This window comes from Oncorhynchus mykiss, chromosome 18 (genome assembly GCF_057628025.1).
Source record: "Oncorhynchus mykiss isolate SJ-2025 chromosome 18, ASM5762802v1, whole genome shotgun sequence".
NCBI lineage: Eukaryota > Metazoa > Chordata > Actinopteri > Salmoniformes > Salmonidae > Oncorhynchus > Oncorhynchus mykiss.
The window spans coordinates 47,863,287-47,884,368 of NC_143039.1; the positions used below are offsets into that span (position 1 = coordinate 47,863,287).

The window sequence follows — 21,082 nt, forward strand, 5'->3', positions numbered from 1 at the left end:
GGAAACACAGACAATGTTATACTCTCCCTTGAGAGTCGGGCAGCTCTATAATCTATTCCCCTGGCCGTCTGAGGCAGTCTGCAGAGATCTGACTTGGTATCACATTAACCAGGGCTTCAGGGCACACCTCACTAACCCGAGAGGAGACGTACTCCAATTGGTGAAAGAAAATCTGGATGAAAAGCTATTAGAAAGGACAGAGAACGTTACCACGACTCACAACCCAGAGCCATAACCAGATGGATATGTACCCCCAGAGGGCCGAAGTACGAGTCATTGATAATATCATGGTGAATTGAAAAGAAGCTGACACTGGTGATCTTGATGCTCCGCAGAAGATCAATTAAATCCGTGAAGCTGCTGCGTCAAGATCACCAGTGTGCTGAAGTTCCTTTTCAATTTAGCACCGTTTTTTTAAACCGCGCACCTGGTAATTCAATAGCCACAACAGGTGTGCGTTATACTTTCTCAATGCGACTCACTGCGAACAGACGGACTTGTGAACTACAGGATGGAAAATATACTCCATCAACACATTTTTAAATAGATTTTATTTTTTTCCCTAATAACGTTGAGAAAACATCCAAACTGTAACGCTCTCCCGCGAGCTGATCTTTATAATCATCAAAGTGAAGACGGCGTGAAGTCTTTTGTGACCATACATCAGGTGTGGCAAACCCTCCTTCCTGGAGAGCCGGCTTTTACTCCAGCCGTCCTACGTCAGCCAATCAAGATCCGGAAGGAGCAACTGGTGAGCTATAGTAGGGCGGGAACAAGCAGTCCCTGCTCCACAGCTGAAATCTCGTCGTGTTTTGGACCGATACGGATACATCGTTAGATATATGAATCGAAGTCGTCAGACAGAAGAACAAAATAAAGTCGGCATCAACACAACAGAGAATGAAAGCAGAAAACCCACGCTCATCTTTTTTTGAGTGGACATCTTTACCGCACAGGATAGAATCAAGCTCAAGCAGATCGCATTGTGCGATGAGAGCATTGCGATGCACATTGTGTTACGGCAGATAAGAATTTGGCGAATTCTCCCAATACCACCTTCATTTAGCCCCATCAACAGCAGGGTTTACTCACAACCCAATATGAAAGTGCTTCGTACAGGAAGTTAGAAAACCTGCAGCCCGTCACTGTCAGCCAACTCGTTTCGAGACTTGTACTGTTCACCAGAGTAGCCTGTGTGCGGCTAAAATAGTTCAGTTCATATCAGTCCCCGGGGTTACCAGCGCTAACCCAAGTACAAGCTTTCATTGTAATTCCTCAAACCGTTGCTCAGCGTCAGAGCGAGCTTAGATGAGCACTTTGAAACATGTCAGTTAAGGGCAGCCTCTAACCATTAGGTACGAGACCCATCCTACTGTTCATAAGAGCCTCAGTCGCAACTTTTTTTTTTACCTCCACAAACACTGTACAACATCTATTTTGATCATATAATCCCCATTATACAAGAATAACGTGTATTTCTCCCCCCCCCCCATAATTCATTGTGGTATGATTAAGACATTAAGTGTACTCTGGTGTAGGGGTCTGTGACCCACTCCTGCTGTATCAGCGGCAGCCACAGTGGAAGTCTGCGTTGGGGTCCAGCAGGAGGTTCTTGCGGTCGCGGTGCAGGCAGTCCAGGTGGTACCAGGCGTCGCAGTCGTCACACTGGACCCACTGCACTGTGTCCTGCTGGGGCAGGCTGCAGCGAGGTGCGGCACATGGCTCCACCCCCTGGGACACTCCCTCCACCTCGTCTTCTGAGGACGACGACGAGGAGCTCGAAGAGGATGACGACGAGGAGGAGGAAGACAAAGGAGGGGGAAGGGAGGGCCGCGGAGGAGGGTGCTTCCTTGGTCTGCCCCGCAGCTTGCTGGGAGGGAGGGAGAAGAGCGAGGTGTGAGCGTCACATTCGACTTTCAACGTATTCACTATACAACACAAAAAAATACATATTTGAGAATGTGACGTGAGAACGGAGCGTATTCGTTTCCAGAGAAGGAAAATGTACAATGAGAAATAGTCATATATGATAGAGCAAAGTCACTGTAGTTTGGATGCCGTCACACGAGGGCATTCTTACCCAGAGGTGATGTGAAATCTGGCAAACTGCCCTGCCCGTTCTCCATCCTCTTTGCAGATCCTCAAGGATGGAGACCCCAGGGTGTAAGTCTTTCCTCCCACCACCACAGGGGAGTAAACTGGGGCGCTGTGAGCCCGTTGCCTTCCCCGCCCAGAGGATGGCGGCGGAAAAATATGCTGCTGGCGAAACACAGAGACGTTTGGGCCAGTTCTTTGATTGTTTGGGTCAATCTCCCGCCTCTGACTGATGTTGAAGGAAACATGGTTGAGTTTGCCGTTAGCGACGATGGTGTGACAGTTTGCGACCGGTTTGGGCACAGGCACGTGTTTCAGTTCAAACTGGCGTCGTACATCCTGGTCCGTTTTGGGTAAATGAGCGTGGAAACCCTCAGATTCTGACTTGTAGAGGCGCCTTCTCTTCGTCCCACTCGGTCCGTCTTTCACTCTTCGGTGGTTCCCGGGCTCGTCCGAGCTGTCATCCTCCAGAAGGACAGTGTGGGCTGACTTGCGCCTGCTCTTGGATGAGGGCGGGAGTGACTTGGATGAGACCACAGAGGTAGTGGGTGGAAAGGGAGGAGGGGTGGAGGGCGGGACCAAGGATGTAAAAGGAAAGAAGGTGGAGCTTGCGTCTGTGATATTGCCGTCACACCTCCTCTTAAACGTCCAAGGAGTCCCAGTCATCTTGCTCAGGCTTCCGATGGAATTCAGAATGACGGTCGCCCTGTTGATATCCAAGTTGGCCACCGCCTTGCGGTCCAGGCTCGTTCTGATTCGGTTCTTCAGGTCGGAGGAGAAGGTGCCGGCCTTTGGGATGGTGATGGCGTCGAAGTCCAACGGCCGCACGCTAACCTTCTGGAAGAGGAAGTAGAACTCTGGGCTTCCTCTCTCTGATTGGCCTCCGAAGGTGAGCGTGTCACCATCTGAGAGCTCCCATTGGACACCTGGCTGCAGCCGGACCTCATTCACCCAGGTACCTGGCATGGGAAGGTGGAGAAGAAAGCTCAGATGAAAGGCTAGTAGAAGAGTTGAATGAGACCTAAGGAAACGAAACACAAGTGTGTGTAGTTCTAGAATATGTGACAAGAAAAATAACAAAATAAATATTAAATCCCTCCCAAAGATAGAATGACAGACATCATAGACTACATCACAGTTTAATGTCTTTGGTGGTGATTCTTCAAAGAACGGTGTACTGTAATCATGTGGGATGGTGTGGAACTCACTATGGCTGCTCCGATCCTTTATCTGCACCTTCCAGCCCCCCTCGGCTGCTCCCTCCGCATGCAGCTCGGCGTGGATCCGAGACACAGACGTCGAGTCCAGTGTGACGTCACACAGCTCTGCCTCACGGCCCAGCCGGAACACGGAGTGGGTCAGCGCAGGCCGGAACGTGTACAGGTCCCGGGCTGAATCCGTAGAGGACGAGCCGATTCTCAGCAGCTGGAAACACGGCTGGACGCCGGACAGCATGGCCGCGACTAACTGATCCCCACCCCAGTCAGTAACAGCTACTTTCTTACATAGAGCTTTCCATTGCTTAAATAGCACTTAAGTCAGTGAATGTGATAACAAAAACATCTGTCTGTAATGCTGGTAAAAGCTTGGTTGTTAGTATGTGGTGTTGAATGAATTTGAACAGATTAAACATTAAAACTCTCGTTTTAACAGTCAAACATATCGTATACAATCTATAACCTGCACGGTTATTTGCTGAGTAATGTCACCAAAATATCAGTTGTAAGGCCGTGTACATTTGACTAAGCTAAGTAATTCAGAAATTGACACGTAAAAGGCTGGGAGCTAGTGCTGGCAGCTTGAGGTGGTTCAATCTGAAAAGACAGAAGAGGGAACGTTTGTAAGACAGCATGCCCATATGACTCACTCAACCTGTCTACACCATAGATAGTTAACTTGTTTATATTGCTAATATAATCAATTATGACCATTTCATATTTAACAAGTGACAATCTATGGATTGATGGCAATTTAGCATCCTATTGCCTAGTGATGGGGAGCAAAAAAGTAGATAGTTACTACTTTGGACGATATTATATCACTACTTTGGACGATATGTCGATACTTTGACTACAAGTATCGATTTGTACATCTACCTTTTGCTAGGTAGTGTTAGCTAGCGCTAGTCGGCAGGACCGGTGCCAAAACTCTGGTACAGTATTTTTTTTATCCTATAGCTTGTTCTCCATCTTTTTAAACATTAACCTATTTTCATTACTTATTTCCCCGACTGATCAAAGCCAATTTTCTCATGCTCTCTGCAGAAGACATAGTGAGCAATATGTTTGAAACATTGAATCACAATACATATGATATTGGCACCTAAGTATTGTGTTGTGAGGTCCCTGGCAATTCCCAGCTCTATTGCCCTATCTGGCAGCCCTGGGCCCCCCTTTTGTAGGCCCACATATCAATTTCCAAAAACGAATACACACACACTTCCAAAAATATATTTTAGGAACTCAAATCGGGATCTCAGCTTACCGTTGAGAGTTAGAAGACACCAATGCAATTCGAAATGTGGTTGTGCATCAGCAGTTTCTCTTATGATGTAAGTCAGAATTGCAGAAAGGCTACGGCCAGGCCCTGATCACTGTGGCCTCTCATGATGAGTTCAGATTGTGGCCCCCATCAAAGTTGCCCATAGCTGCACCTCAGAAAAGTTGTATAAATTTTAAAAATGCATCAAAATAGACTTTACATGTAGTTGAATTGTAGGTACGACCTTGCCGTTATGAGCGTTCACCAATATGATGCACATTGTTCTACGAAAAACGAACAAACTGCATGTAGCTAATAGCTAACGTTACTGTATGCCTGACAGTGCTGCTGATTTGCTAGTGTAGCACAAGGCTCGTGTGGTGAAATGGCACAGGGACAAAGCAGTGGACAACAAGTGAATCACTTTTGTTAGGTAACTAGCTAAATTACAACGAATAGTTTTGCCAAGATGAATATGCAAATGTCAACCAACTAAACCATCGTTACACCGCATCATATTAAGATGTCAAAATACACTACTTGGGAAAAAGCATTTCACAATCAAGGCGTAGACAGCCGGATAGTTCCTGTAATCCACATTGAAAGTCATACCTCCACAAAAGTGGCTCGAATCTGGCGCACTTGAACTCTTATCCACTGTCTAAATATGATGCTAACGCCGCCGATTGTTTCAAACTGTCTATATACTTTGGTCTTTTGATAATTTATGTCCAATTTAAACGTCGTTGTTTGCTGAACGGAGATTTTCGCGTTCTTTTCCCCCAGGAAGTCCTTTGAAATTTGGCGCGCCATCCAGGCTTCCTTGCGCTTGAATCACGCCATTTCCGCCCGCCTCTGCTCTGTCACTCACAGCTGTGGCATAGTTTTAAATGAAACTCAGTCACTGCAGAGTGACTCGCAGGTGAAGTGTAGGTAGGTAGTTAGTTAATTGACAGGCTGTGGTGTCTGTTGATTTAAGAGTTTTCCTGTAATTAAGACAGGAAATGATTCAAGAAAAATAAATTGATAAGGTTTTTAGAGCGTTTCATACCACGTGGCTTCCACCTTAGAACAGTGCACTGCAGAACCTGCAGTAGCAACAGGTTGTAGGCCTACTACACCAGATGATGTGATATAACCAAAGGTTGTTGGTGTCCATTACTGAACTTAACAGGTTTGCCTATACCAAACAGCGCCATAGATTTTGCATCTAATCTGCAACTCCCTTTGTTCTTGATTCTGGAAAACAATTTCTTATACATGAGACATGGCCACACGTAGAAGTAGGTGACCGGGCGACTAAAACAGATGCATGCAGTAAGCATATCTCACTCGATACAAAACATGTATTTACTATCTTCCTGAGTTTTATATGGTGTTTGTAGAACCACCTGCAATTGGATACAGACATTTTATAAAGTTTTCCTTTATAAACTGTTTTCCTGAATCGAGAACAAAGAAGAGCATCACCAAATGCAGGTTAGTAGAAAGATTGTTGGTGAAGTTTTGTACAGGCAAGCTTATAACATTCAGCAATGGACACCAACAATCTTTGGTTATATCACATCATCTTGTGTAACAATCTGTAGACACACCTCCAGTAGGCCCTAGGTCTACTTCATTATGGAAATGACTTGCCCAACCCTCCTACGCTAAGAATGTTCCCTAATGAGTTTACCTCAGCTCAGTATTTTCATTATATTGGAAGAATATTATTGCAGATATGGCACTGACACAAGACACAATTATGGCATCCTTTTCCATCTGTCTCTTCAAAATCCTTTAATGTACACTGCTCATTCATTACAGAAGAACAAAAATATTCCTAAAAATTCTGTGCATGATGCCAAAAGTATAACATTTTCGAAACGGTTAATTCTAGCACACAAGGGCATAGTTGTTTGTACGTGATAGCGAAGTATTATAAAAGTCAACGATAATATAGCTAGAGAGCCAACAGTATGAATTCTGGACTTAAACCTAACAGGCAAGTTTGGGAAGTAATTCATTTGAAATGAAACAAAACAATAAAATGCAATCATAATAGCCAAGGTTAGCACGCATCATTTCATTTTCAGAAGCAGTTTTCCTGATTACATCTGACATCTTTTCCCACCAAGGTACCTGAACTAAACCTGCCAGGTATACCATTCAGCTGAATTCAGCTATGGACTTCGGCCTTGTGAACTCAACCCTGAAGTAGATCAAATGGACATAGATTGCTGAATACTAAATACTACTAATAATGAATTACTTTGTAATGAATGGTCATACTTTGTTGCCGAAATCCCACGTTTTCTACCGGTACATAGCATAAAGTCACTCCAGACTTACTCTCAACTCTGGTTGACCGTTTTTTTACATACCATGTTGGCTGACATCAATATTAAGGAAATAGAATCATTGTGAAAATTGCAGAGGTGATTTTGTAATGGCTTTTGCGGGCGACGTGTACATTATTCCAGTCTGAGCCATAGTAATATTGACAATGAGAATACCTCTTTGACTGCATGAACAGACACCAAAAAGATAGTATTTAAGTTGCATTTTAAATATGGCAATATTCCTGCTGTCTCACAGGCAACCTACGGCTCAACATGCAGCAGTAGTTTTTGGGTACACTATAGCTGACAGCAGTTATCTGCATAAGAAGAAAAAAGTGTAGTATTAGTTAAAGTAGTCGTGATACTAAGAGTTCTTATGAAATGTTCAAGCATGTCTAGCATTTTCCCAAAAAACATTCTGAGGTTCGGATACTATCGTGTGATACTCTAGGTAGATGATGTGTGATGCAAAAGAGAGAAGAGAACGAGAGACAGAAAAATAGGCATTTTACTGCTATTATGTCTCCTCGATCACTCAGTCTAAGGCATCTCCTACATTACGTGTATCAGTATAACTACTGTGAACTTAGTGAAAGGATAAATTACCCAACTTACCCAAGGGATATAAAATATTGCATAACTTTGCAGTAAGAAACAGTATTGGCTATACACATGCAATATATCTCAGCTATATACAAGAGTGCTTTAAAAGTGAGCTTTGGGTAAGATTTGTAAGGTAAGATTTTTAGATATATATATCTTTGTTTTTCGGTGCTAAAGCGCAGATATTGCTCAAGATTCAATTAAAAAGCAATCCCCTTTAATTAGTTAAAATAGGAATGGGTCAAATATACCTCATCAGACTATGGATTCAGTAGCTTGTTACCTGATATGAAAGGGATAGCTTTAAAGGTGGATTTTACATTGTCTTTAGTCAAAGTTGACATCAATTCTAAATAATTAGTACAAATGAAACACCAATTGAACACAAATCTATAAATAAATGATATTCTACAAAACCAATATAATAGCCGATAGAATAGCAACGATCAAGTAGCTACATCATATATGATGAATTTACACGTAAGACATTTATTTACGCTGTCCGGCATTCTCATGTTGCATTAAAAACGATTTAACCTTCATTTTCAACCAAAAAAAGGAATGTAGAATCATACTTTTTATTTTGTCGGTAGTGTTATTTACAACAGCTGCAATTCAATTCATTTTGAACATTTTTGTTATACTTTTAACTGTTTCTCATGTTATAGTTGTGCTTTTTCTTTCAGACACCAATCATGTCTGCCTTACTCAGTTACTCTTACTCTGTGAGTTCCACTCACAGACATCCTAAATCGGTCACAACACGAGGTAGCGATATTGCTAGCAGACGCTGTCCCCCAACAAATTCCTGGGACTGTTACACCCCTTCATTCCCTTTGTTTTGACCTTTTTAACATGATCATGTGTACACACACCAATTATCGACATACAGAATGCCCTCGTTAATAATATGCCGAACCTGATTGGACTAGAGTTGAAACCAATGGGAATCCTTAGTGGAATGGTTTGTCAGGTGTTGTAATGGGTGTATTAATATAGTGTTACTGAAGAAAATGGATGGTGGATGACTTTACAATATATATTTGCAGCAAATGGACAAACGGACATCTCTCACTGATGTTATCTGAGCGGTTGGCGAACGGTTTCTGCGTTTTTCCTGTTCAGACTGAATATATTGAATAGATCCGGGATATTAGGCCTATTTTACAGTACAATTCTCATAGGATTTAAGACAATACAATAATCTTGAAATTTCAACAGTTCAGCAACCACGATGTTGGATTAAGAATCATGTTCTGTTTCTTATAATCTAGTCGTGCATCCTCACCCATCTGAAATACAATGCGTTTGAAAAAATGTTGTACTGAATTGAGATGAAGTAGCGACTGTTAGTCGTTTAGAGATTCTGGGTGGGATGTTTGGTTCAAATAAATGAATCTGACAGTACATAATGTGTTGAAAGGAAATGTGCAAACCTTCTCCCATAAAGACTTTGATGAATGCAGCGGCAAGTGCATTGAATCGTAATAACTTTGCTGGCTTTGTTGGCGCGCCAATCTCAGTAAGCGATGTGTTTTCAGTCTGTCAGGAAAGTTGGCTTAATCGCTAGCATTTATCAATTTAGCACTCATTTTGGGCCGTGGAGTCAGGCAAAATAGGAATGAAAAAAGGGGGCTTCCCGAGTGGTGCAGTGGTCTAAGGTACTGCATCGCAGTGCTAGCTTTGCCACTAGATATTCTGGGTTTGAGTCCAGGCTCTGTCGCAGCCGGCCGGAGACCCATGGGGCAGCACACAATTGGCCCAGCATCGTCCGAGTTAGGGGAGGGTTTGGCGGGCAGGGATGTCCTTGTCCCATCGCGCTCTAGCAACTCCTGTGGCGGGCCGGGCGCAGTGCTCTCTGACACGATCGCCAGGTGTACGGTGTTTCCTCCAACACATTGGTGTGGCTGGCTTATGGGTTAAGTGGGCATTGTGTCAAGAAGCAGTGCTGTTGGGTTGTGTTTCGGAGGACGTGCTCTCGACCTTCGCCTCTCCCAAGTCCATATGGGAGTTGCAGCGATGAGACAAGACTGTAACTACCAATTGGATACAAAAAGAAGGAAGGGTGACATCATGCAGGTCATTCATTGTCAATAGGTCTGCCTCATCATCTTATCACTCCCGAGTCTGTCTTTATTAAAGGGCAACAATCCAAATGTTTAGGTCCCTTCCAACCAGAAGTCCCTGTTCCAAGGCTTTTTCTGCAGTGGCTGGGGTTGTAATGAGAAACATGCCCTTATGTAGATGGGTTCAAAATGGAGTGATGTGAAGTTGCCGTTGTATTAGTTCCGGGTCATTTGTGTTGCAAGCTAAGGGATGTTTAAAACATGTGTTTTACTGGATGATGTCATCAAAAGTGGCAGAGATTTGGAAACGTTGTTACATGCCCAGGGACACTACAAGCTTTCTTGCATAGCATGGTGATATTCAATCTACGAGGCTTGTATCAGTTATCAAGAATTAGCTCTCTATAGAGGCTATATGCTGAGACAAGCGCTTTCTCTGAGTTGGTGCCAAAGCCTTGCCTGTAATTTCTGTCATGTAATGAAATTGTAGCGGTATAGGCCTATGTCAGAAACTATGGGCTTGTGGTTGTCAGAAGTGTTATTTACCTTTTGTCTTTATTGGTTTTGTTAGTCTAGTATTACAATTTTATTTGTAAAATTAAGTTGGTCTATTACCCTGGGCCTATGTCATACATTTTGCTGCTATGTCTATGGCCCCACATACATAGTATCAGTGGTAGGGACATTCAATGCTAATAAGAAAGATGGATTAAATATGTTGTAGATCTGTCATTTTTGTCATTATAGGAAATCTGGGATACATTTTTACAGGATTATTTAAAACATTTTTTACTTTGATATCAGTGTGCACTCGTTCCTTTTGGACATTTTAATCTTGCATTTTCCCTTAGTCCACCAAGTTATCTTAGATATTATCTCTGAGTCTGTGGTTCTTAATACTTAGTACTATCAGTAATTAATACTATCAATTCCCTCTTGGGCCAGCTAAGGATACATTCTAGCTTTAAGTCTAATTTAAAAACATGTGTAACGGGGGTCACTGCCACATACTGGGCTCAAACCAGTGATCCTCTGCTTCACAACACACGTGACCGCCCTCCTTGACAACATGCCAACGGGTTGAGCCACCCAGAAGGTGCCAAGTGGATGGCTCCATCCGCGACATTTCAACCTAGCTCTTAACACCGTTACACATGCATTTCCTGTATGCACAGAATTCATGTGTTCTAATGAGCTAAGTTCTTGTATTTTTCCTCTTTAGAAAGTCTAGCGCATTTAGACTGGCTATTTTTACACCAAGTATTTTTTTGTAGCTTTAGGTTAAAAAAAAAGAAGCAGTGATCGGGATTTGGGTCGTGTCTGTGTGAGTGGGGGAGTAATTGAGGCTGAAGAGTAAAGATTGTTAGGGTGTCCGGTGGTTTGTGTCTGACTTTTAGGAATACAATGCAGGTGCTCTCAGGTGATGGTGTTCTCTGCGGTGGCACTGGGAATCAATGGGCTGCTTGCTTAATCGCCAGGCTCAGCAACACTGTCGGCTGCCTTAAGTCCTCCAGCCAGCTCGGCGCCCCTGGATGTCATTTCTGGCGTGCTGTCACCCATCAGGTCTTCTTCAGGGGCGTCGGCCTCAGAGCGGGCCTGGGTCACAAGGCTGGGGCTCATGGCCGAGTCGGGGTTCCGGTTGGCGCTTTGATCTCCCTCTGGGATGACAGTGGCTGCCACGCTGTCAGAGTTGTTGAGGAGCAGCTTGTGGGAGGTGAAGGTCTGGGGCACGTCCGTCTCGTATTCGCTGTCTAACGGGAGGCCAGAGGAGTTGAACTCTACCCCCGAGTCGCTCATCTCCAGGAAGTTCTTGTCCGAGGAGAGAGTGTGGTAGCGGCCTGCTTTAGATACCTCCAGACCCTGTGGAAGAAAAGTCGTGTGGGGGGAGGGGTGTGTAAAGAAAGGGTAAGCAAAAAAAAAGAACATGAATGATTCATGATGTTTCTGCAAATGTCGTTTAGGTACTGCTTGGCATGGAGGTTATTTTCAGCCTTTTATGGAAACATTACCCCCTGTATTTCTGTTTATGTCTGTCTTTACAATTACATTTGCAATTGTAATGGTGGAACCTGTTTTTCTGTTGCAACTCAACACGCGCACCGGTAGGCAACTTCCCACCCCATAATGTTTCCCTGAGCCCTGCTTACCTTAATAGTGACCTCCGTGCTTTCAGTGGCATTGCTGTTGTCCCACGTAGACGTCAAAGTGGACTCCTCAGCGAACCGCGTATAGGCCTCTTGAACAACCTACCAACAACAGCACAAGAGGGTCGTATTTTAGCAGGAAACCACGGCAAGCACACATTACAGTAGCAATCACAGGTTCACTTCATCATGTATACTGCGCGTCATAAAAAACACATACGGGTAAACAGGAGTTGGCGGGAAAAAATGTACATGTACTGCACATTAAGCTCTTATATCGATGTATAAGATCGTACGGTGTGTGTATATATATATAGAGTGACAAGTTGAGCGACTGGAGTTGTTGGTGTGAAAAGAACACCCTGGAGGTTTAGAGGAGCAGGCTTCGGGGAGCCATCGTTCTTGAGGGACAAGGAATCGCATTCTAGTGTGTATGTCAGGAGAGAGCGAGAGATGAGGTAGATCAATCGATTTTTATGTCGGAAACGCTCCGGAAACTGCTGTGGGGAGCGCAAAGGCAATCAGACAGGCTGTCCAGGTTTTGTCGACCTAGTCTCCAGAAATCCATAATGAAGTGGGACATGAAGCCTCGCTGCATATTGATAGTGTCGTCTAAGCCTCCAGAGCAAACACCTTACAGGGGAATTAGAACAGTTGAGGCCCCTCACATCATGTCACAATATATACATGTAAGTTATCTACGGTACACCACTTTCAAACACAAAAATGTATAGCATCAGGTGTACAGAAATTACACAGACACACACGTAGACACAGACAAATAGAAACAAACAGAAATGGCACAGCTTTGACACAAATGTCTGTTGGGCTAGTAGCTGATTAAGCAATAGAGTTCCCTTAAATTTTTGGCAATCAAGAATACAATCTTACTTGGACGTACAGTATCGCATACTTTGAATAATTACTACAGTACTTGAATTGGCCCGGCTTCTCGAACCCAGATTAAGCCTGTAACTGGACTAAAAAGCATCCTCAACAGAGATTCACCGTTGAGCATGTGTTTTAGACCAGGAGTAATCTGTGTCCAGAGAATCCACCCAGTGTGTACTCTTAAACTACATGATCTCATAATACCTAATGCTCTTGCTCGATGTACAGTACAGTAGTTATTTGATGCACTAATTCATGTCTATGTACTCATCTCCACAGTATTCCGTTACTAGAGAACACTAATTGCTATAATGCCGTACTGTACAGCTGTGATAATCTTAGTCCGGGTGGCAACTTAATCCAGTGTATTATACAGCCTAAACCCACATTATGTCTGTATACTCTGCATGTAGGCTACTGTAAGTGTGCCACTAACTAGGTGGACATATGTACCACTGCATGTACCACTGCATGTACCACTGCATATAATCAAGAAAACAAGTGGTAGATCTAGTCCAGTATCACCAAGCCAATTGATATGTTAATCGCCACTGCCCCGATCTTAGACAGACGCACAGTAGATTCACACACGCACAAATCAGCACATACTCACACATACACATAAATACATTTTTACCTTGTAACTCTGCCCCCCCCCCCCCCCGAACAACAACATATGTGCATGTGTGCTTGAGAATAGCTGAATCGTATTGGACGGCTGCATCTGTATGCTTATTTGCACTGAGGCTATGCCTGCAGTTATCATGAATTATCATGAATGAGTAACTGCAGTTATTTGTCAGCTTGGAGATTTGGCGAAAGGAGGGAAGGGTGAGGAATGGATGGCACAGACAAATAATCACTGACGGTGGTAGGAGGCCCACACAGCATAGTGACGCTATGACCATCCCCAGAGCGTTAGTACAAACACCAATACAGATTCATCCACTTAACACTACGGAATGAAGCCAGAACACAGTTCTCTCACCAAGCAGAGGCTCCGTCGGAGGCTCCTTTAAGAGGGAGAAACGTAACCAAAGGCAAATCGTTAACTAGATTTTCCCCAAACTTGTAATTAGGCTGACATCTATTGGGTGGACCAAACACATAAGGATTGAGATAAAGATGATGGGGGGACAATGGCAACATTGTGGGCTGCAAATGTAAAAAACACTTCAAGTTGCCACTGATGGGTTCTGCGATATGGAGCGAGCGATGATATATGTGTGATCTCATTGTGTGACAACGGCAACATTGTGGGCTGCAGACAAAACACTTGAAATGGCCACTGTGATGGAATCTGCCGTGTGGAGAGAGTGATGACTAATGATATGTGGATGATCTCATTTTGTGTGATTCAAAGCGCCACACATCCAGGAATCCGACAATGGGCAGGCAGGTTTTGTTCCATGGTGAATTCCAGCGAATTAACAAACGTAAATTAGGACCTTTAAGTGTAGTCAAAGCTATATATCTGAGACTAAAAGACGAACACAGGAATGCACTCTAAGGAAAAGAGAGTGGGACAGAAAAAGGTGCACACGAACACTCACAAATACAGTTAGATGTCCACTGACATCTTTCTTTGACCATATTTAAAAGTGATAATTTTACAGAATTACATGTTGTTTTCCTTACCCTTGTAAGCAGTCTATGGACAAGGGATGACAGCAACCCATGCTTTAGCTTTGTTCAACTTTTTAGCATTTGTGGCACAAATCCAATGCAAGTCAATGGGAACAACGTCAACATTGTCATGTCCAAATCATCTCTAAGTAACTACACGGAGTCGCAAAACCAATTTTAAGATACTTTAGGATGATGTTGTTTGCATGGACTTGCATTGGAGTCGTGCCACTAATGTTAAACGGTTAGCAGTTGAAACAGCGGCCAGGTAAACTAAACCAAAGCATGGGTTGCCGTCATACCTTGTACATAGACTGCTTACAGGGTAAGGAATCCAATATGTCTCACTATCCCTCTAAGAGGGGTTACCATCACCAATATTTCATAGCAATATAGCATTTTCATTTTGGAATCATATTGAGCCATTGTCGCAGTGTGCTATGTTCTACGAGGATATTAGGCTTACAATCAGAATAACATGGTTCCAGAATACTCATGAATAACCAAAACGTGAAAACTGCGCTCTTGAAGAGACAATGGCCGATAATTGTTCATAAATGTAGGTGTTTCGACATGAGAATAGCACACAGGTTTAATAAATCAGATGCTGCCTAACTATAGTAAAAGGGTTGCATCGTGGTGTCTTGAAGTGTTCACCCCTGTTGAGGAAGCGTTTTGGGTGAGTTACCTTGACAAATGCGTCTCCATCCCCCTTGCCCGCCTGCTGGGCGATGAGGGCAATTTGCCTCGCCTTCTCCGCCCGACGGCGCACACTGGTCAGGCAGGAGAACAGGCACACCAGCAAGAGGAGGACCAGGAAGCCCAGTAAGGAGAGGATTGCAACATACAGCGCGGGTAACTTATAAGCTAAAAGAGAGAGGGAGGATGGAGGAAGGAAAGGGAAGACAAGGAGGCAGAAAGGAGGAAAGGAACACCAAGAAAAGAGGAGAGACGGATGACGGGGGAGGTGAATGTGGAGAGTTCCAACATGAAAACAATAGAGTGAAATAGACAGTCCGATCGATGACAATAACAAGAAAGAGAAAGGAAAGACCATTAAAAGGGGTGATACATGGATCCATATGCTAAAGCCCTAGTCTCCTCTCTGACAACCCACGGTTTACCTTCTACCTCCAGGTAGATGTTGGTCACAGGGAACCCCAACAGGTCTGTCACTCTGAAGAGCCCCGTGTCACTGAACCGGACCCTCTCCAGAATGCACATGGAGCCTTCTACAGTCAGCCTGCCGTCCAGTGAAGGGTCCAACGGCACCACCAGCTCTCCTTGCTCCAGTATGACCCGGTCCTTCCGGTCCCAGTCTGGAGTGTACAGGAGGTTGACTTTGGTGTGGTCCACAAACAGGTTGATCTTCAAAGTACTGCCATATGATAGGTGGACGAAGTTCTGGTGCTCTTTGGAACAAAGGGGCGGGACAAAAAAAGGATCAAAGTTGTCAAATAGTTGTTTTTGCTCTTACCTTGGCCTGTGTCTTTCAAGCTTTGTTTACCATATTTTGGCCACACCACTAACCACAATTTCAAAACCCCTGGATCAAGTATTATCTCCCTTCCATCTCTGGCATTGACCACTCCCTCTCGGACTGTGGTCTTCCTCCTCTCACCTTTCACGTTCAGGCATGACCTCCTCCTGACCCTCCCGTCGCGGTCCAGTACGGTGAAGCTACCTTCGTCTGTCCCCTGCACCATGCTTAGAGTCACCCTTTTCTCGGACACACTCAGACGGCCCTTGTACTCTTCCGCTGGGATGGAAGTCTGGTTGAGCAGCACCACCGCCGGTGGCTCCGTGGTCTGATTGGCCTGGGCTTGACTGGGCCTGAACTCCAGGGTGATAGGGCCCAAGATGTCGCTGAGCGGGATGTGGTATGTCTCACCGTACTTAACCACCTGCTCCAGCGCGCAATCTGCCAGGGAGCACACAACGGCACAGTACTGTCACTCTGGGCTCAGGGGGAGTATTTTATTCCTATACAGTTGCACTTGCATCAGAACAGTGATCGTAATCGATTGCAGGCCAAAAAAAAATGCAAGGAACTCTCATTTAGATCGATATCTGCGTCTAAGAAATACAATCTTAGACAGTGAATGTATTGGATAAACCCCGATAAGTAGGAGGTTACAAACAAGTCGATTTCAACGTTAGAAGAAAAGTTAGAAGAATTTAAAAAGGACAGAAGATTATTTAACTGTACGGTGATTGGAAGAACAGTACCCCTGACGAGGAGGAGGATGTGTTTGACATCGGCAGGCGCCTCGGTGTTCTTGATCACGTACATGCCCTCGTCCTCCTCCCCCACATCCTCCAGGATGAGGTGCTTGAGGGAGTTGAGCTGGGCCCGGTGGCCCACCACCCGCCCGTCCCTCATGAGGACCACCTCGGCGGTTGGATTGGAGGCGGGCTTGAAGAGAACCTCAGTGCTGTCTAGGGATGGGAGTGGGATGTGCACATCCTCGCCGAAAAAAGCAATCCTGTGTTCTTCTTTGACTGAAGACAGAGAATGGAAAGGAGGGTGGAGATTGATAAGGGGACTCCAGAGTATAAGGAATAATATGTCTGAATCAGGGAAACGTTAGTGATGGTATTCATATTCAATCTTCAGGTTTTGACAGTCATAGACAGAATAAACTGTAGATCATGCGTGACTTTACCTTTCAGGGAAGCAGTCAGAACTGGAGAGTAAAAGAGAGGTTTATTTTAGTATTACTTTATGTTCTTTGTCAAAGATCCTTCAAGAAGTTAGAAATGCTTTGTTCTGCTGGAAGAGAAACCACAGAACTTGGCAAATATCTCAAAGCGTTTGCAATGTAAATGCCCTAGATTCTCACCGCCAAAAATAGAACTGCTGTCAACAACATCAAACCCTCCATAAATTAATGAGGGGGAAAAGGAACAGATAATAAATGACTCTAGCAATTTTGTACTCATGTGAATCAAATCTGATGTAATCATGTGACTGTGTCAAACTTTGCTTTATGCTCTTTCAACCTCTCAACCTAAATCCCTGGTGACTAATTCTCCAATATACTTACCAGTGCAGAACATGGCTCCAAACACAGCAACACCAATTATTTTCATCTTGATTGAATCTCTGAAAACACCAAATAAAAAGTTTGTTTTTTTTACAGCAGGATATTGCTTATCTAAATATGGATTTAATTATTGTACATGCATGTAGAGATATGAAGATTCACTAAACATAATAGGGTGTAGTTTCAATCTGGACATGAAGAGCTCATATTCAATCATGTACTCCCAGTAAATTCTACTGTAACTGAAGAAAAAAAAGCCAAAAAAAACAAGGTGTCTGCAGTGGTATTGACATCATTTCCTGAGGTTAACAGGAGTGGCTTGTAGTTCCCCAGGGCATTAGTCAGCTCTTTTGTATGATGATGAGGCTGACCACCATTAGACTAGAGTGGACATGAGCCCAGGCTCAGCCCACCATTCTGCTTACAGTGACAGGAGATGGGAAGGAGAAGGAGTTAAGTGGCTCCAAAGATCTAGCGTACAACCATGAAAGAACACAGAGTGCTGTTTAGCAAGCATTGTCTCTTTCAGCGGCATAAATTAAGAAATTACAGCACTAGCTCTTCCCTATTTGCATCTCATATTCAGGACAATCAAAGTGTAGCCAGAGTTTTGAAAGCAAATGATTTACAATGGGTTGTCTTTAGTATCTGAGAAGAAGGATGCTAATCTACGTTCGAGTGAAGCTTGCCTTGAGCCTGTCGCATGCAATAACAATGTACATCAATCAGAACTCTGAAAGGTCAGGAGTCTATTTAACAAATTCAGAGCTGAAATTGTTCACCCCAATTTCTCGCACATATATCATCAGTTTGACATCCCCGTGCTGCTCTTCCTCCACTACACACTCTCGCGCGAGCAGCATCCTCTTTCTTGTGCTATCTCTCAGTAAAACAGTGTGCAGTCTTATACACCCGTGGTGCGACAAGGGTGTGTCACGCTCCGCTGCATGGGCTGTCCCAACAAGATAATACACTGTTGTAATGATGATGACTATATTGCTCTGAGGAATCTGAAAGACATAGAGGAGACTCCTCCTCGCTCCAGTTAGGATTTTTGTCACGCGTGTGGATTTGTATTCTCTCTTCAGTACAGTGAATATGTGATCATACCAAACACTTGCTCAGCGACTATGCTACATTTGCCATCTGTCGTTCCCATTAATTACGAAGCGTAACGATTGGGTGTCCAGGCAGGGTGTCCACGCATTAACGCATTGGGCAGGACATCAAACGAATAATGAAGAATCACCAATTTCACATTGAACTACCATTCGTTCATCAATTACATAAACGATTGAGGGGGGGAGAGGGGTGGACGGACCCTCCTCATAGTGTTTGTTCTGGTGTTCATTGTAAGGATATAGGCTACAATCTGTAGATGCAGAGAGGGCGTTCAACCTTCCCAAATAGCATAAGTAGCCTATGAAATGCTGCCTGGTGCCCAACAATAGTCATTGTCCCCGTTTCTATCTTCTATTATTAGCCTTTGTTTATGGGAAGTGCTATACTCTACATGTAAAATAATAATGCTTTTTTAAAATGTGTTCTAGGTGAAGATGAAGGTAATTACTGTCATCCTACCCGATTCTGCTGCGTTATTACCGGTAACACGCCCTAAATCACGCATATTGGATATAGCTGTTAGACATGCATAAAAAAACAGCCAAAATACCAGCCAGCAAACGAAAAAACTGTCAAATTTAACCCATACATTTCCCGGTAAAATAAAAAACCGCTAGAACTGAGCAGATACCAATGAATCATAATTCGATGCTGGTAAATACCTTTCAGACAGGCTTGGATCCGAAAACAGCAGATGGGACGGGCGGGGCATAGGAAGTAGGGTTTTCTGCTAAATTATTATTTTTTTCTTCTTAATATCGTCCCCCTCTCCCTCACCCCCAACCCGTCAAATAAAGGGACTTCAATGGTGTAACGAATCGGGATGATCTGGAGAGCCTCGGTAGGTGTCGGTTTGTGGTCTATTAATGATCGGTGGAGCTCGTGCAATTTCGTTAGAATCCGGACTCCGGAGGTTCGGCTCTGCATGATATCCCTTTATAAACTAGGTGGTTCGAGCCCTGAATGCTGATTGGCTGACAGCCATGGTATATCAGACCATATACTGTTAAAGGTCCCCAAAGCACACACATCCCTGTGACGCTCCTCTTTTCAGTTCGCTGCAGCTAGCGACTGGAACGAGCTGCAACAAACATTCAAACTGGACAGTTTTATCTCAATCTCTTCATTCAAAGACTCAATCATGAACACTCTTACTGACAGTTGTGGCTGCTTTGTGTGAAGTATTGTCTCTTCCTTCTTGCCCTTTGTGCTGTTGTCTGTGCCCAATGATGTTTGTACCATGTTTTGTGCCCCTACCATGTTGTGCTGCTACCATGTTGTTGTTATTATGGTGTGTTGCTACCATGCTGTGTTTTTAATTTTTTAAATGTTTTAATTGAACTTTTATTTAACCAGGTAGGCCAGTTGAGAACAAGTTGTCTTTTACAACTGCGACCTGGCCCAGATAAAGCACAGCAGTGCGACAAAAACAACAACACAGAGTTACACATAAACAAACGTACAGTCAATGACACAATATAAATATATATATATACAGTGTGTACAAATGTAGAAGATTAGGGAGGTAAGGCAATAAATAGGCCATAGAGGCAAAATAATTACAATTTAGCATTAACACTGGAGTGATAGATGTGCAGATGATGATGTGCAAGTAGAGACACTGGGATGCAAAAGAGCAAAAAGATAAATAACAATGGGGATGAAGTAGTTGAGTGTGCTATTTATAGATTGGCTGTGTACATGTACAGTGATCGGTAAGCTGCTCTGACAGCTGATGCTTAAAGTTAGAGAGGGAGATATACTGCAAGTCTCCAGCTTCAGTGATTTTTGCAATTCATTCCAGTCATTGGCAGCAGAGAACAGGAAGGAAAGGGGGCCAAAGGAGGTGTTGGCTTTGGGGATGACCAGTGAAATACACCTGCTGGAGTGCAGGCCCCCCGATTTGGCACACTGAACTCTATCAGAGAAGTAGTTGGTGAACCTGGCGAGGCAGTCATTTGAGAAACCAAGGCTATTGAGTATGCTGATAAGAACACAGTGATTAACAGAGTTGAAAGCCTTGGCCAGGTCGATGAAGACGGCTGCACAGTACTGTCTTTTATCGATGCCGGTTATGATATTGTTTAGGACCTTGAGCGTGGCTGAGGTGCACCCATGACCAGCTCGGAAACCAGATTGGATAGTGGAGAAGGTATGGTGGGATTCATAATGGTCGGTGATCTGTTTGTTAACTTGGCTTTCAAAGATTTTAGAAAGGCAGGGCAGGATGGATATACAGTGCCTTGCGAAAGTATTCGGCCCCCTTGAACTTTGCGACCTTTTGCCACATTTCAGGCTTCAAACATAAAGATATAAAACTGTATTTCTTTGTGAAGAATCAACAACAAGTGGGACACAATCATGAAGTGGAACGACATTTATTGGATATTTCAAACTTTTTTAACAAATCAAAAACTGAAAAGTTGGGCGTGCAAAATTATTCAGCCCCTTTACTTTCAGTGCAGCAAACTCTCTCCAGAAGTTCAGTGAGGATCTCTGAATGATCCAATGTTGACCTAAATGACTAATGATGATAAATACAATCCACCTGTGTGTAATCAAGTCTCCGTATAAATGCACCTGCACTGTGATAGTCTCAGAGGTCTGTTAAAAGCGCAGAGAGCATCATGAAGAACAAGGAACACACCAGGCAGGTCCAAGATACTGTTGTGAAGAAGTTTAAA

General features: G+C 43.8%; 2 protein-coding genes across 3 annotated transcripts; both read right to left on the reverse strand.

The window, feature by feature from the left end:
- Positions 1 to 534: 534 nt before the first annotated feature.
- Positions 535 to 5,446, reverse strand: LOC110496213 (transcription factor 19). Its single transcript, XM_036952773.2, has 5 exons — positions 5,188 to 5,446; positions 4,579 to 4,741; positions 3,303 to 3,908; positions 2,081 to 3,053; positions 535 to 1,870 (listed from the first exon to the last, which is right to left on the reverse strand). Exons 3-5 carry the CDS (start codon positions 3,547 to 3,549, stop codon positions 1,564 to 1,566), a joined length of 1,527 nt encoding a protein of 508 aa, XP_036808668.2. The 5' UTR covers positions 3,550 to 3,908; positions 4,579 to 4,741; positions 5,188 to 5,446; the 3' UTR covers positions 535 to 1,563.
- An 886-nt stretch (positions 5,447 to 6,332) lies between these two features.
- LOC110496214 (uncharacterized) lies at positions 6,333 to 19,307 on the reverse strand. Of its 2 annotated transcripts, XR_016488503.1 has the most exons (10): positions 19,061 to 19,280; positions 17,277 to 17,335; positions 16,896 to 16,916; positions 16,459 to 16,731; positions 15,851 to 16,150; positions 15,354 to 15,641; positions 14,918 to 15,096; positions 13,592 to 13,616; positions 11,716 to 11,814; positions 6,333 to 11,428 (listed from the first exon to the last, which is right to left on the reverse strand). XR_016488503.1 is itself a non-coding variant. In XM_021571985.3 (9 exons), exons 1-9 carry the CDS (start codon positions 19,108 to 19,110, stop codon positions 11,036 to 11,038), a joined length of 1,662 nt encoding a protein of 553 aa, XP_021427660.3. In that variant the 5' UTR covers positions 19,111 to 19,307; the 3' UTR covers positions 6,333 to 11,035. The 2 variants fall into 2 exon arrangements, 1 of the variants encoding a protein (XP_021427660.3); XM_021571985.3 differs by lacking the exon at positions 13,592 to 13,616 and having other exon boundaries at positions 19,061 to 19,307.
- Positions 19,308 to 21,082: the final 1,775 nt, after the last annotated feature.